Raw genomic sequence first — 15545 nt, forward strand, 5'->3', positions numbered from 1 at the left:
TCATTGACGTTTTTTCTTCTTTGAGACAACTCTTCCTTTTTTTAGTCGCAGATATCGGAACCTGAAAAAAAGCCTTAGAATACGTTTCAGTTGTGAATATCTTCCGATATGCGATAAAAAAACATGCCATTCACTGCTGATCATCCTTCAAGGTTCAGCACTACTTCTGAAAAGAAGCAGTTTTCACTCCTGTTTTTCTGCTGAATGTCGCATACCTAAATTACACTTCATTTTGTACACCTTAATATGTGTTTGTTTGAAAACGACAACCTCGTCTCCATACACCTCTCTTACGACCCCCTGTTGAGAAATTCTCAACACACGCTTGACCCTGCTCGTTTGGCTGACCGCCATGAGGCTGCCAGACTCAAGTTCGCTCGCACCCACGTTGGAAGTGGTTCCTCGAAAGGCCCGAAGATCTGAGGAAAGAGGGAACAAGTGTTCTCAAGGCGTAACTAAGGTAGTGGAAGTCTCATGTTTTTGGGTCCCGTTTTCCGGATACGGACTTGTTGTATTGGAGTTCGTCTCATGTAAGATGAACAGCGAAGACATGCAGAAAGTGCTTGAAGATCATTTACTGCCATATTTCACAAAATTTCGTAGGCGTAACCTGGTTTTCCAACAGGATAACGTGTAACATGTGTGACAATGTAACAAAGTACTGAACTTGTTTTTTTAGAACCTATTTTCGTAATAAGTCACGGTTTCTATGAACTGGACCTAAGATTTTTCACCGGCCTATTTCTCAATAAAATTTCGTTGCTTCCTGCGATGATCAGGTCTCCTGCCAAGGGTACTTATATAGATGTTTTCGCATTTGAGAAGTAGGTGGTGGTAGTAAACGGGTTTGGTAATCCACTTCTAGGCTGCTATTAGGAAGATCAGGGGGACCTAACATTTTGCACCGCACTGTATAAGGCACAGATTTCATGTACTGTCGCTCAACAATTACTGCATGAACAATTTTTTTTCAATGTTAAGTGTGGTTTAGGTCTCCAAAATGGCAATTCAATAAATCGATTATAAGTATATTATATTTTTATTTTATTTATTTTTATTATATATTAGTATTTTCATATTCAAGCAGAACGTTCATGCGCAGTAGTCAGTCCTTTTTTTCAATACTAATATCCATAGTGGGGCGGGTGAGCGCAATCGGTTAGAGGTTCCGCTGCCTTGCTGCTACGCTTCAAGTGCAATCGCCTACGCAACTGCACCAGGTTTCAGGTCGTTTTGACACGCCTAGAGATCTTGTAAATTTCAGCACTATTCTGAACAGCCAGCTCTAGTGGTCCGCAAAATTTATACCGCCTGTCCTCGAACACGTTTCGATATGCACGTATATGCATGTACTGATAAAGCACTAAGCCACTAATGTCATTTTATTCATTTTTATACAAACACCCACCGATGTGGTCAACACTTTTCCGCGAGTACATGATGCTTCAATCTTCCAAGTAGATTTTGTCTTATTTCTAGCAATTACGTTCAAAACATAATTTCCTAAAGTTCTAAAGCCCGAGTGAAATTTAGTTGGGAAGGAATGACACTCAGCTCTAGTCGAACTGGGCGCAGTAATCGTTCTTAGAATGCAGAGACCGTCCTTAACTGACAAATGGCTTTTCCATTTGAGGAGGCGATGGTACACCAACCATCAGGTCATGACTGAAAGGGAATGGAGTGAATAGCCAATCGGGCGCCTCAAACCTAAGCATTAGTCTTCAAGTGGATGTGGGCTAAAGCTATTAAGAGAAAAAAGGAAGATAGAGCTGGAGTTACTGACGTTCTAAGTTCATTAAACTCTCCAAACACGCTTACTGGAAGTGAATTACTGTCATGTCATGTAGCACCTTCAACGAAATAGTCTGAGAGAGGGCTTCTTCCTACACAATCCGCATTTAACAGTTAAAAACAGTGTCTATGTTGCAAGGAGCGGGTGTGGTGTAGCGTAGCGGTTAGAGGTTCCGCTTCCTGCACGATCGATCAGAGGTTCGAATCCGCCCTAGTGCTCATCAAGCCTTTCATCCCTCCGGGGTCGATAAATTAGTATAACACTTGTCTGGGATGATAAAAACGCTGACTTGACACATCGGCTAGCCACCGCAAGTCATTGTATAGGCCAAATACACGTTCGTGAAACTCAAACGGTTTTGAGTTGAAGTGAACGTGGGGGTGCTTCCCAAGCGGATTGATTAACGCCAGAAACTTTATCCTTTATCCTTCACGTTGCAAGAAAAGCTTTTTGCGCTCTGAAGTACAGTTCAATTAGAGCGGCGTTAAGTGCCCCAATTACATCCACCTGCCCTTTGTAGACTTCTGCCCTTTGTAGACTCTTTAAAATTTTTTTTTGTCTTGCGAACCTTACGCATGTGTTCTTTCCTTCTCCGTTTATTTTTTAAGATGGTCGGTGGTTTGTATTTTATATGTTCTTTGAGTATAGTAATTCCCGACCTTCGCGGAACTCTTACCTTCACAAATGCACCATCATCGAATTCTGTAGGAGTTCCCGCCTGCCGCTATTAATGCTTAGTTGTCGGCCTCTGTGGCAGGTGTGTTCAAAAGGGAAATCACATTGCCTTTTCGACTGAGAGCTGGGGCAGGACAGAGGGATAAGGGAATAGTGTGTGAAGCAAAGGAAGAAGGGCCGCTACAATGCATCGCATTCAGTCGCAATCAGATGACGACGGCGAACTGCGTTACTAAAAGTTAGCGTATCACGAGATTGACGTAGTGTGGTAAGCTCGTGGGAAATATAAAGTTGAGGTTATAGGATACGGAAACGAGCGTGGCTCCGGTCATCCTTCACTGATCGTCGTATGGACAGAGCGAGAGACGGTTTTCTTCCCTGCGAAATCACCCGCTGCGCACCACTGCAACAAGTAGGAAATAAGGCGGTCTCACGCCGTTTTTTTAGGCCAGGTAAGGAGAACTGGGTGGAGCCACGCTCTCTTCAGCAAACTACAACCCGAACTCTGCGTTATCACTGGAGTTTTCGTAACATGTCAATTTTGTGGTACGCAGCCTTTAAAGGCACAACCCCACAAATCTGGCGTGGTATGGATTTTCTTTGGAGTATACCTATATCGGGTTGTAGATTATGAATACAGGGGTGGTTCCGCTTATATCTCCCTGCATCACTGTGAACAGACGGGTTCGGGATGCGGCTCCTTATGACGTCCTCAATTGCAACGCGCCACCGTTGCGCCCCCTCCAACCGCCTGCGGTTCGTCGAATGAAATAAAATGCCCATCAGGGCGTCAGAATGGATTTTCGACGAATCGCGGGCCAGGGGCGCAAGTGTGGCGCGTGGCAATAGAAAGAAATAGCGTTCCGGAGCTGTTTGGATGCAGGGGGAGATGAGCGGAACCACCATTGTATTCATAGTCTACGACCCAATATAGGTGTACTCCGAAGAAAATCCATACCACGCCAGATTTGTAGGGTGATGCGTTTAAGTTGGATTGGGATTGAGTAGGCCGCGTTCTATTGCGCAATATCGGTTGCAATATTGGTTTTGGATACCGGACGACCCAAGGCTGTTTCACACATCCTATTCTGGATTACTGAAGAGACTTGAGCCTGGTCGCGCTCACACTCATGAACTACGAACCTACCACTACTCGTTTAGAAATTATGACATTCTCAGTTTCTGATGCACTGTCTTCGACATCTAGTCGCCTTTTTATAGGTGGGCGTGTTGGTCCAGATATTTGAGAAGAATTGGCAAACATCCTGACAACCAGAAACGAGCGTCAAATAGAGTGACAGGTGCACACGTACACTCAATATTTCTATTACCTATGACTTTATCCATTTGGTATTTGAGATTATTATGTCTTTTTTTGTTGTATTCGTGTTTATCAACCGAGATGAGCTCATCTTCTTGTGGCTACTTTGTTCCCTGAATTCTTCTCTTTCGTAAGAATTGTCTATGCATGGCTATGGCATAGAAATCTGCAAGCGTTTTTCACTTTGTTGACACATCTGTGCGCGTGGATCTCGCATGGAATGTCACCATCCGTTAGTCGGAGATGGCCTCAGAGCAGGCAAATAATCAAAATATTTGATAACCTTTAATGCTAGCTAGTAATTTAAATTGATTTCACGATTGAAGAACATTATGTCACATAATGTACGCAAAAAAAAGAAAGGATGTGGGAAAAATTGAATGGATAGCGTGAGCAGAGATAAACCGGATACAGTGTAAACAAACGAGATAAGTGTACATGGCACATTGCAGAGCAAATTGTGTATTATTGTAACATTGGCGGTTTTTTGGTCACATTTTTAACTTTGTTGCTTAAAACTTTGTTGCTTAAAACTTTGTTGCTTTGGGTTAAAAGTAACAGTTTTTCAAGTAGGAATGGAGATTTCTGGACGAGTGAAGCCAACTCCCGAAGCAGTTGTGTATCCAACTGCGCCCGAAACGGCGTATAGGAGCATGGGCTGCGGTCGACCTGCGAACCTCGCAAGCTGCCATTGGACTGAGCACGATGAGTAGAACTAACGAAGCCCTCACCTCGATCGCCACCGCCCAAGCTCGCCGCTTACGTAACTGCATGTAGGTTCAAGTCGTTTTGACCCAACTGTACTGTTGTATAAAACGCTTCTTATGCAAAATGACAAATTTTTTCTCACATTTCCCCAGAATTGCTGTGACAAAACATCTAACAATTCTCGTTCTCTTAGGGAGTATGACTCTAGATTCTGAACGGTAGTTACTTGTTTTTGTCCGGATGACAGTGAGAAGCCCGATTGTCCATACTAAAGGGTGGTTTCAAGCACAGAAAATGTGTGCGTTCATGAGGACAAATCTAGGTCTCACAGTTTATTATGAGTGCGATGTCTGTATACTTCCATTTTAGCGCCAATCTAATGTTTCTTGTTAAGATTTTCCCTCTTCGGTGGACCTTAGCGGTTAGGAGCGTGGTGAAACTCTTGCTGGCACCGCTGCAGTTTGCGAAGGTCTCACCTCAGTTCCAACTCCTGCCTCCATCGCACCGTTTCGAGCGCGTACGCAAATGCACCGTAACTACCCTCGTGATTCATGTCGTTTTTACCCAACCATACCATAGCCAAGTCAAAACGATCTGAAGCCTGATGCAATTCCATAAGCGGTCTTCGAAGTAGTGTGGTGGAGCCAGTGACTGCGAACGATGTAGGACATTTTTAATCCCTCTAGGACTGCAGAGATGAGTGGGGCTAGAGCTGGAGAAGGAAGGAGCACTCCGATCGCAACCACTGGCTCCACCGCACCGTTTCGAACGCAATTGCAACAGATTTCAGGAATGTTTTGACCCTGCTGTATCTAGTGTCAATGTCTGCTTTACGTTGCTGTCTTGCAATGCTACTTTATTCTTATTAGTGGCCAATCAAACTGATATTCGTCAGGGGGTGCGTACAACAAAATTTGTTGACCAAGTGATTCTTTTTGTTGTAAAAGTCGCCAACTTTTTGAGATATGCGGGGGTGTCTTAGATCGGTCTCTACTTGGAGTTTTGAGGAGTTTTGAGGAACTTTTTGCGTCTTGATAAATATCAATACGTCTTAAGAAGCGATCGTTTTCTTTTTTTCGCGAACTTTTGACTGGTGGCTTTTGTGTTCTTCCATGCCAGTCTTTCATACATATTCGTATTTCTTTCGTCTGGTTGAACAGCAGCAATTTAGATGATTTGATTGTTCGACGAATAAACCGGTTGGAAATTGCTCCAATGAAAACTTTTTTTTTCTTCGCTCTTGATATTTCAACTCAGTGCCTTTATGATCTCGTATTTTATTTTTTGCTCTCTACATTCATCGTTTAATATTCTAGGAAATATTCGATAAGATTTCAGCGTCAACATTCGGGGAAATATTTAGATGAAGTATTTGTGTCATTTATGACCTTTTTCAGTCAGATTCATAGACATCTATCAAAGTATTCGTCAGTTTCCTCTGTGTACGTGCATATTTCATCAGGAAAGAGCATAATAATTGTCTCCGTCTAATAATTTATTTAAAATTTGTAAAACCCCTATTGTGGGTGTCAGTTTATCCGAGTTTGTCAGTTTGTACAATTTATCCGAGCTCCCTCGTTGATTCATCGCACTTCATCTCGTGATTGCACTTTACATTTCGGTTCGAGAAAAAAAGAGCGATTGGATTCCCCACTATGAACTCACACATTCAACAACAATGGAATTATTATTATGAGAATTTTTAACTTTAACTTCTATTCGAACACAATAACGGCTACTACCGAACAATTCAATTCGATTCTGCGGTGCATTCTTACAGTCAAAAACTAGTGAGTGAAAGCCGGTCTAAACTAAATTTTGCGGCATCATCCCACGAATCTGAAGCGGTACAGGTTTCAAGTGAGTTATGAATGTTGTTTCTTACGACGTCCTCTATTGCAGTGCGCCACCTTTGCCCTCCCAGCCCTCACCGCCTGCGATCCGTCCGAATGGGTTTTCGACGAATTGCAGAAGGGGTGGGTGCTTTCGGCTGCGCATTGCAGCAGAAGCCGTCATAAGAAACAGCATTCCGGGGTCGTCCGTTTCCACCGATACAGGGAGCAATGAGCGGAATCACCCTCTTCCCGACAATCTACAACCCCGTGTAGGCATAACCCACCTGAAACCCGTTCCACCCCAGATTCGTGGGGCGATACCTTTAAAACGCAGACAATTTCGAACGCAATCCATACTAATCGTCGTTAGGACGGAAGCTGCTTTGATTTCTATTAGACCAGAGACCAAATCGTCAAGCGCAAAGTATAATTATGTCAAGAAACGTTGACGTGCAGTCAGAAATCATTGACAAGCCAACACTAGGATGTGGTCCTTCTTCAATGAGTACGAATATATCTGGCAAATAAGATGTCCATAAACGATAGTACGTATGTGTTAATACACTGAATACTTTATAATCCCTACTTGACTGGATTCTGCACACCCATCACTTTTATTAGGGTTTCTTACGTCTCGCTTCTAAAGAAACGTTAGGTTTCTGTCGGTTGTATTATTATATTGTTGCTATTAAATGTTATATATTATTATTTTATTGTTTTATATGTTATGTTCTTATATATTGTATCATTATATTGTTTTCGTTCTATTGCTGGTCCAACTATTTGCTGTTTCCGGCGAAGATTTCGAAGCTCTGCACTCTAAACACTGCATGAGGACTCTTCATGTATTGTTCTTGCTATCTGTTCTCGTTATCGCCGCGACCTTGTCGTCAGTGTTTTTTCGTCTCAAACGAGAGATATGGCGCGATTCGCACTGACTGATTCGTTTGCCAAGAACGTGCGAAGCGTTTGGGCAAAGTTGAGTACAACTACGGTGTGAATACAGGGTGATGGAATGTAGTACTAAGACGTATTTATTGCAGAGATGTGGCTCGCAACAACGTTCTTTTGATTGCAATTTTTTTTTGAAATAAAGAAAAGGGCTTGTGCTTACAGTGTTAAGCACAACTAGACAGGTTTTCGCGTAACTTTTGTCGTTCACCTTTAGCAGTTGAGATCACTTTTTTACCTCATATTAGTCTTAACCTGTTTATTTCATTGTGGTAACACAATTAACCTTTTCTAGAACTTTCTATACTTCTATATCTATACTTTTGGCAGGTGAGACCTTGATCCTAACTACACAACTGTGATGATTCCTTATTCTTATTTTGATGATAGCTCGTTCCCATTTCCGCTGATAAGTCTGCTATGTCGAGCAAAGATTGCATTGTATGAAAGGGCATTGTATGAAAAGGTGTGTTAAGACGACCGCATGTGGTGGTACAGAAGTTTTTAAACGGGAATTGATTAACGGTATTGTATTTGGAGGCTGAGCGCTGAAGCTAAGTGAAATAAGTGAAATTCCGTGATATTTTCCTACTTTTTTTTACATGGATGTGGTTTTGTGAGCTCTTTTTTATTAACTGTTTTCGTCAAAATTTTCTATGCTTATGCTAGAAATTTTCTCTGTCAGCCTAAAGTCTAGTCTTCTTGTGAGAACATAAAGTATAAAATTTGCTTGTCATTCTTAGTTTTTTTTGAGTGATTATCTAATTAAGCTATAGTGATTATTAATTAAGTTATAAGCAAATTCTAAAAAGTGTATTCAGCGTTTTGCCCTAATTATTCAGGTGCTGCACCATAAATTGGTAGAGTTTTTCCCTGGACTTCACAGATAGTGTGATCATTTCAACATTTCTTTCTTCCCATCTCAGGCGCCGAAGTTCCGGCTCGATGATTTTGGTGACTATCGAGCAAAAAGGGAAACGCGGGGACCGCCAGCTAAAAAGGGTCGTCGACAAGCACCAGTTGCTAGGGCTGGAAGTGCGGCGCTGCATGTCCGGCTATGATTCTACGGGCAGCCTCGGATGATCCCTGCGGACAACAAAGAGCGCAGCAACCATGACATAAAACATAGTGATTGCATCATCCTTCCTGTATCCGCAGAGAACGCAGTGGAGGATGTAGAGTTTGGATGGCTCTCAGACCTCCCGTATGGCTTGTTATATTCTCACATTTTTCTTTCAAATAAGTTCTGTCAATTACTACGACCAGTAACTCTGCTTTTTATCCTGTCTTCATGAGAATGTTGATTTATAGGTTCTCTGGATGAATTTCACGTTGTCTCTTCTGGTTTGGGTGATTTACTTCGTTCAAATAGGGTCACCTCCAAGATCCTATCTAACATCCTCAAAAACATCCTTGTTCGCCATTCAGCTGACTGTCCTCGTTAGACCGTATAGATGTTATCTTTTCAAATGCTGTTTAGAAGAGTGCTTACGAAAAATGAATTTCTTAGTCGTTTGGTCTCGTGTAGATTTGTTAACAGGTTGTTACATTTTAATTAATTGCTTCGACGTTTCTTGTCCCATTTGATGACTAACATCATTGCAATGCTTCATTTGATACCCAAATAGAACAATAGCTACGAATCCCGAATACAATTAAAGTTTAACCAGTTCAAAATTAAAATCTCATCAACAGTTGCTTTGTTGGGAAAAGTGTCCACTTATGGAAGGCTCATAGGACTATGGTTGTTAGTAGTAGCTTGAGGTGGGGGAGTGTGGAAAGGAAGGTTTCCAAAAATAGCATGTATTTGCCATATTTTTGAGGTAGCTTGCGGAGTTTGGTTACTTAAACAGTGGAAATGCGCTTTATTACTGTAGAACACATAGTTTCGGCACTGCTTTAGTTCTCTTCTCCTGAATCTTCCTTTATACGTGTGTATTTTCGCGTATGATCTCGTGTTTTTGGTGTGGCGTAGCGCTGCGCTCGCCCCGCCTCCCGGCCCCTTCATCTCCGCTCATTCATTGCTCGGACAGCTTTCAGTGATGTCGTCGAACACATTTCTCTTCACCTCGGAATCAGTTTCTGAAGGACATCCCGACAAGATGTGCGACCAAGTGAGTCGAGTACATGAAGATTACGCTACAAATTCATTTACGTTCTTTCTAGCCAACTAAGGATTTTCGAAACTCAGCGCCGCTGGCTAGACCTCGATAGAGCGCAGATTATGTGGTTTTACAGAATACTTTTGTTACCTTTCTTTGGGAGTTCAGATGTTAGAGCAGTTCTTCGTGTGTTCTGCGCATGAGAATGCTTATCGTGTTTTCTAATTTTTCGCTTCTCAGAAAAGATTAAAGAGCGAGCTATTTCCAAAGTGAACAACGTTAAAGTCGCATAAATATAGAACTTGTTTTTCTTGCATCTTATGAATTTCTTAAGGAGCTTTAGCTTAAGCTATCCTTTTCAGGTCTCTGATGCAGTTCTCGATGCTCACCTCGCCATTGATCCCGATGCAAAGGTTGCTTGCGGTAGGTCTTTAGTCTGTAGATAATGCTGCAAAAGGTGTGCACTCAGCAAAGAAGATGAGTTTTCATCCTGTACTTTGTGCGCGAATGCACATGGAGTTCTTTTCTTTGTGCTGTTCATTTGCGATTAGTGAGAACATGTTTCTAGAATATTGTATTTACGTGGATGTAGCTGGAACTCCTGGAGGGAGTAACGTTAAATTTTCTGATGGAGTCCTACTGTACAGCGCTTTCTACAATGTCATAGAACATGGGTAAATTCATCTCAGGCTTTGCAACCAGCACATATGATGTTTGAAGAATTGTAGTTGTCGAATTTCTTCAGGTTTTACTAATAACATAAATCAGTATGTTGTCACTCTTTCAGGACTTACCCACGATGAAACGAGTGATTTCAATTCCGTCTCCTATTTTTTTATTCACTCAATGTACTTAGGTTTTTTAATCTGCGTTTCGCAGGAATCAAAATAAGAGGAGAATGTTCGTCTCGAAGTGGTTGAACCAGTTCCTCATAATTGTTTTCTTTTCAGGCCCATCGTAGCCAAAATGGGTGTGCTTGTCCGCACACCTGATTTATCACCCGTTTAACAGTTACTTTGCTTACAGAAACGGTAACTAAAACGGGTATGATCATGTTGTGCGGCGAAATCACATCTAAGGCAAATGTCGATTATCAGACGCTTGTACGAGAGGTGGTGAAGAAAATTGGATACGACGATTCCAGCAAGGGTTGGTGATTTTTCCTCTATAAATCAGCGCTCTGCTCCACACAGCCGGGCTGCGCCGCACTTCGGTTCGGTGGTGGGTGTTTTTGAAGATTGCTTTGGATCTAAACTGACAGGTGACTATTGTGAAAAAGGTGTAAAATATATGGAGTGTGCTCACTAATTTAGTCGTTAATATAAATATATCTAAGTGGTTCATCTGAGAACATGATTCATCCTCGTGAAGACACGTTGAAGTTTTAATAACATCAGAATTCGTTAAGAATCCAATCTGCCTGTTTTCATTGGATTTAGAATTTCGCTATCTAATCGCGTGAGTTCGTCAGCAGAAATGAAGTGTTGTCATTTTCGCTAACTGTTTTTGTGGCCCTTAATATGATAACAGGTTGACCTTTTGATAGAGAATAGTATCTGAAACGTTCACAATGAACACAATCGAATGTCCTTGAACCTACAGCTGGAGATGTTTCATGGACCTTTCGATCTTGATATTTGGTTTGTGATCTGGACTAATGTCAGAGCAAATATTCATTTGTTGATACTGGCAATGGGGTGATCGTTCTATCTTAATCGAAGCGGTAATTGGTTGAAGCGCACATAAAAATCATTCTCTACACTTGTCATGCTTTTTCCATGTAGGTTTTGGTGGTGTCATTAAATTCTTATCGCATTTATTAGCAATAACGAAGTGGTGGTAATCTTGGCGGAATAGCTTTTACGACTGTCTAAAAGAAACAAGCCGTATTTATCTCTGCGAACCACATCAAAAATCTCTCTTTTTCATCATTTTTTTTTCGACGTGGGAAATTGAGGAAAACGATAAAAACGATGGGAATAACCTACTTTATACTTTGAGCATATGCCTTTTGCATGAATCTGGCACTTCTATATTAATGCGTTGCTGATTTCTTAATGAAACTGCCATGTCCATTATTGTTTTCTTTCGATATCATGATCGGAATTTCGGCGTAGTAGACATTTAATCGAAGAGCGATCTTCACTGGCAAGAGAAAAAAACACGCGAAGATGCGTTCTCCATTCGGCGTCAACTATCGTTATCGTCTTTAAGAACATAAGAAGACGTGCCCTTTGCGACTTCTTTGTTTGGTTTGGCGAAAACTGTTAGACTGTTAGAGCTACTGATTATTTATTGATAACCTGTTCGTAGGAGTTGAATAGTTCTGCACTTAAGAATTTTAAGCTTTTAGAAGGTGAAATTAGTTTATACAGTGATGGTAAAATTTTAGTGATCACTCATGTTAAAGGCAGCATACCATATGTTGAGATATACGCTTTGTACGGACTAATAAGGGTGACATGTAGTTCGCGAGTATGAGCGTGATCACAATTAATTTCCCTAGTGATCTAGAAAACGTGGAGCGTGTGACATCCTCTTGCATAATTCCGTCTCTCCAAAGGCGCAACTTGACAGTGTAATAAAATGCGGGGAACATCGTCGTCGTCCGAAGTCCTCAATCCAGCTAAAATAACTTAGGTGGAGAAGTTGCATTATCCGCACAATCCTAGGATGTTTGAGATTTGGTCTCATCATGTTCCTTTATCTGTGATAGGTTGCATCGTAGGGAGATCTGAGACTGTTTCGCAGACATTGTGGTTTGGGAGGAATTGAGATGTCGCTCATACTTGTGAGTCACATCCCTATTCTCATCTATCATGGTGAGTTTCCTACTTCGTCAATTTTGCGATGTGGTGCCCTTACAGACACATTTCGTGATTTTTACTTTTGGAGACGGGGTGCACATACCAGTTTTGCAGGGACTATTGGCATTTCATGCAAGTCATTTGCATTGCATTTTCTGCAAAAATCTGTGGTGTCATTGAAATGGGTTGGTTTTGGGTCTAGTTAGGTGCAAGCAATGAGTCAGCGTTCTATGGCTTATAGCTTTTTAGGGTTATTAGAGGAATTTACTGAGAAATAGCGGGTCAACTATGATCGAAAGATCTTTAAATTCGTATTCATACACTAATTTAGGCCTGGATAGTTCCATTATGACGAGCAAAATAGATGCACTAATATGGTGTTAATACAGTTTTAAATATCCAGTATTAAATATTCAATAAGTATTATCAGCATTCCAGTGAAAGAGTATTTGCTGTTGAACCTCAAAGAAGCGAGTATTGTATATTCTTTCAGGTTTCTGTTATAAGACATGTAATGTCCTTGTCGCTCTAGAAGAGCAGTCACCCGATATTGCTGCTGGTGTTCATGTTGAGAAAGAGGAAGAGGAAGTCGGAGCTGGTGATCAGGTTAGTATCAGCAGAACGTGTTTCTGTAATGATTTGATTGGATACATTGTCCGTTTTAGGGAATCATGTTTGGTTATGCTACTGATGAAACTGAGGAGGCCATGCCTCTCACTCTAAAGCTTGCACATGAGTTGAACGCTAAACTTCACGCTCTGCGTCGCAACGGAACTCTCGAATATGTTCGTCCGGATTCGAAGTCGCAGGTATGAATAGGTTGTCGTTGGTTTCGAGATATTTGGAGAATATTTTGTACGTTGAAGTGGTGTATGTTATCACTGTTAAGGTTACCATTGAGTACAAGTTCGAGGGTGGAGCATGCGTACCTCTTCGCGTGCATACTGTTGTGCTGTCCGCTCAACACTCACCGGCTGTAAGTCTAGAGCAGTTGAGAAAGGAACTACTTGAGAAGGTAATAGAATATATTAGATTGAAACGAAGTGTTTACTGGGTTTGTGAGCTGGTGTTGCAGGTAATCAAGGCCGTTATCCCAACAAACCTTCTCGATGATAAGACCGTCTACCACATCAACCCCTGCGGTAAATTCATCATCGGAGGACCAATGGGAGATGCTGGCCTGACAGGCCGCAAAATTATCGTTGACACCTACGGAGGATGGGGAGCTCACGGTGGCGGTGCGTTCTCTGGAAAGGACCCCACCAAGGTAGGATTATTTTGAAATCTCCCTACTATAGGAATAGCATAAAGGGATCTTGTTCAGGTCGATCGTTCCGCTGCTTATGCTGCTCGTTGGGTTGCCAAGTCCCTTGTGAAAGCTGGAATTTGCCGTCGTTGCCTGGTCCAGGTTTCTTACGCCATTGGAATTGCCGAACCTCTCTCTGTCATGGTGTTCTCGTTCGGTACATCGGCTCTCAACGAAGCAGAACTTCTCCAGATTGTAAATGACAACTTTGATCTGCGACCTGGAATGATCATCAAGTGGGGAATTCCTACTTTAACACCTTGGCGACAATGTCCGACGATGCCGCCGGACACTTTTTTGCAGCATAGGCCAATGCCCGACGATGTCGTGGGACATCTTCATAGAAATACTTCAGGAGGAGTTATCAGATATTTAATGACATTCGTTATCTGGTTTTTGAGAAATTTTCCGACGATATAGTAGGACATTTGACGCGCAAAAAATATGCGGCAGATACGCAAAAAAACCGCTTGGTCGTCAATGTGTTAATGTAGCATTATCGCTCGAAAATCCATACCAAGAATGTACCTTAAGAGAGCTCAACCTGAAGAGACCGATCTACGAGCGCACAGCCGAGAATGGTCACTTTGGACACGCATCCTTCCCATGGGAACAAGCAAAAGAGCTGAAAATCTCTGCAGAACTTCTCGCAAAGTCCAAGCAACCTGCCCGTGCAGAAGATGCAGGTGCGATAGCGCACTGAAATTGAAATTGTGTTTCGTGTATTTTTTTTCTAACCCGTTGCCACATCTCTCCAACAGAGCTCTAACGTATTATATTCTTCGTTGTTGAATATTAACCGGTCACCGGTATGTTACGATAGTGTGTGACTTGCGTTTGTGTGCTTGAGCAAACGCAGTTGTTTTCCGAGTCCTGTGATTTCTTGTCTTTTGTTATCCTCGATTTAATTGGGCGATATTTCTGATTATTCTGAAGAGGTACATGTTTCTTTCAAAAATTGTCAATTTACTAGACATTCATAGAGTTCTTGTCGGTATATGTGTACAACATGCGTTGGTCGTCGATTTTTAAAAGGGGAACGAAAACAACATTTAATAAATGTTTATTGACTAAGAATTGTTGTTTGATCTCGCTCCTTTTTCTTTGCAAATATTCGTGGAATCGCGTCAGTTTTGAAGATTTGGAATTGGTTTGAAGTCACAAGGTAAGCGTCTTGATTTAAAAAAAATCTGCGACACTCAGTTGCGACAGAATGCTGGCTAAAGTTTGCCATTGCTAAGCTGAGGGGGCTGGTATGCTGGAATTACTATGATTATAATTAATTATTACTGATCTTGTCTTCGCTTGTATAATAGAGGGAATGAGGTTTTCTTTACCATATTTACTTCTTACTCTCACGGAGATGTAAACGGAACAAATTTACGGAACTGAAAAGTGAACCGAGGAAGTTTGCAAAAGTTGCTCGTTTGACTCTGGAACCTGAAAAGACTTCTAGTGCTAATATAAGCGGTTGTTGATTAGAGTGGTTAGCATTTCTTTGTTTTCAGCCTCAGTACTAAATGTGCTTTGTTGTGAAAGACAGTATATCACAAATTTGATCCATGCTTTGTGATCTCTTCATGATTAGAGGCATCACCTCACGAATCTGAGGTGGTATGGATTTCAGGTGGAGTATTCGTACACGGCATAGTAGATCATGAAGAGAGGGGTGATTCCATCTATTTCTTCCTAATTGCCGTAAAAAATGGCCCGGAAGATGCGGCGCGTGCGCAAGTCTGGTGTGCTTCAATCGAACTCGTTGTAGTAAGTAGTGCGCCGCAACGTTCGAAGCTGTATCTTCCGGGCCGTTTTTTTACGGCAATTAAGAAGAAATGGACGGAATCACCCTTCTCTCCATAATCTACGATCCCGTATAAAAATACTCCACCTGAAATCTTTACCACCCCAGATTCGTGGGCTGATGCCTTTAAATAGTGGTAGGACGTACTTAACGAGTGTGGGGTGATCACGCCCCATTTCCCCCAATAATCCAGAAAAATGGATGTGAAATAGCTGTGTGGTATCCGATTAATCGGTAATCTATGGTC

General features: G+C 41.8%; 1 protein-coding gene across 1 annotated transcript; it reads left to right on the plus strand.

The window, feature by feature from the left end:
• Nucleotides 1–1410: 1410 nt before the first annotated feature.
• On the plus strand, nt 1411–14200 carry RB195_001860 (uncharacterized protein; the record flags this gene model as incomplete). Its single annotated transcript, XM_064198833.1, has 11 exons — nt 1411–1457; nt 3689–3768; nt 9323–9396; nt 9747–9807; nt 10411–10533; nt 12685–12797; nt 12857–13000; nt 13081–13206; nt 13267–13458; nt 13516–13733; nt 14032–14200. 11 exons carry the CDS (start codon nt 1411–1413, stop codon nt 14198–14200), a joined length of 1347 nt encoding a protein of 448 aa, XP_064054714.1.
• Nucleotides 14201–15545: the final 1345 nt, after the last annotated feature.

Source organism: Necator americanus, chromosome IV, assembly GCF_031761385.1.
Source record: "Necator americanus strain Aroian chromosome IV, whole genome shotgun sequence".
Taxonomy (NCBI): Eukaryota; Metazoa; Nematoda; class Chromadorea; order Rhabditida; family Ancylostomatidae; genus Necator; species Necator americanus.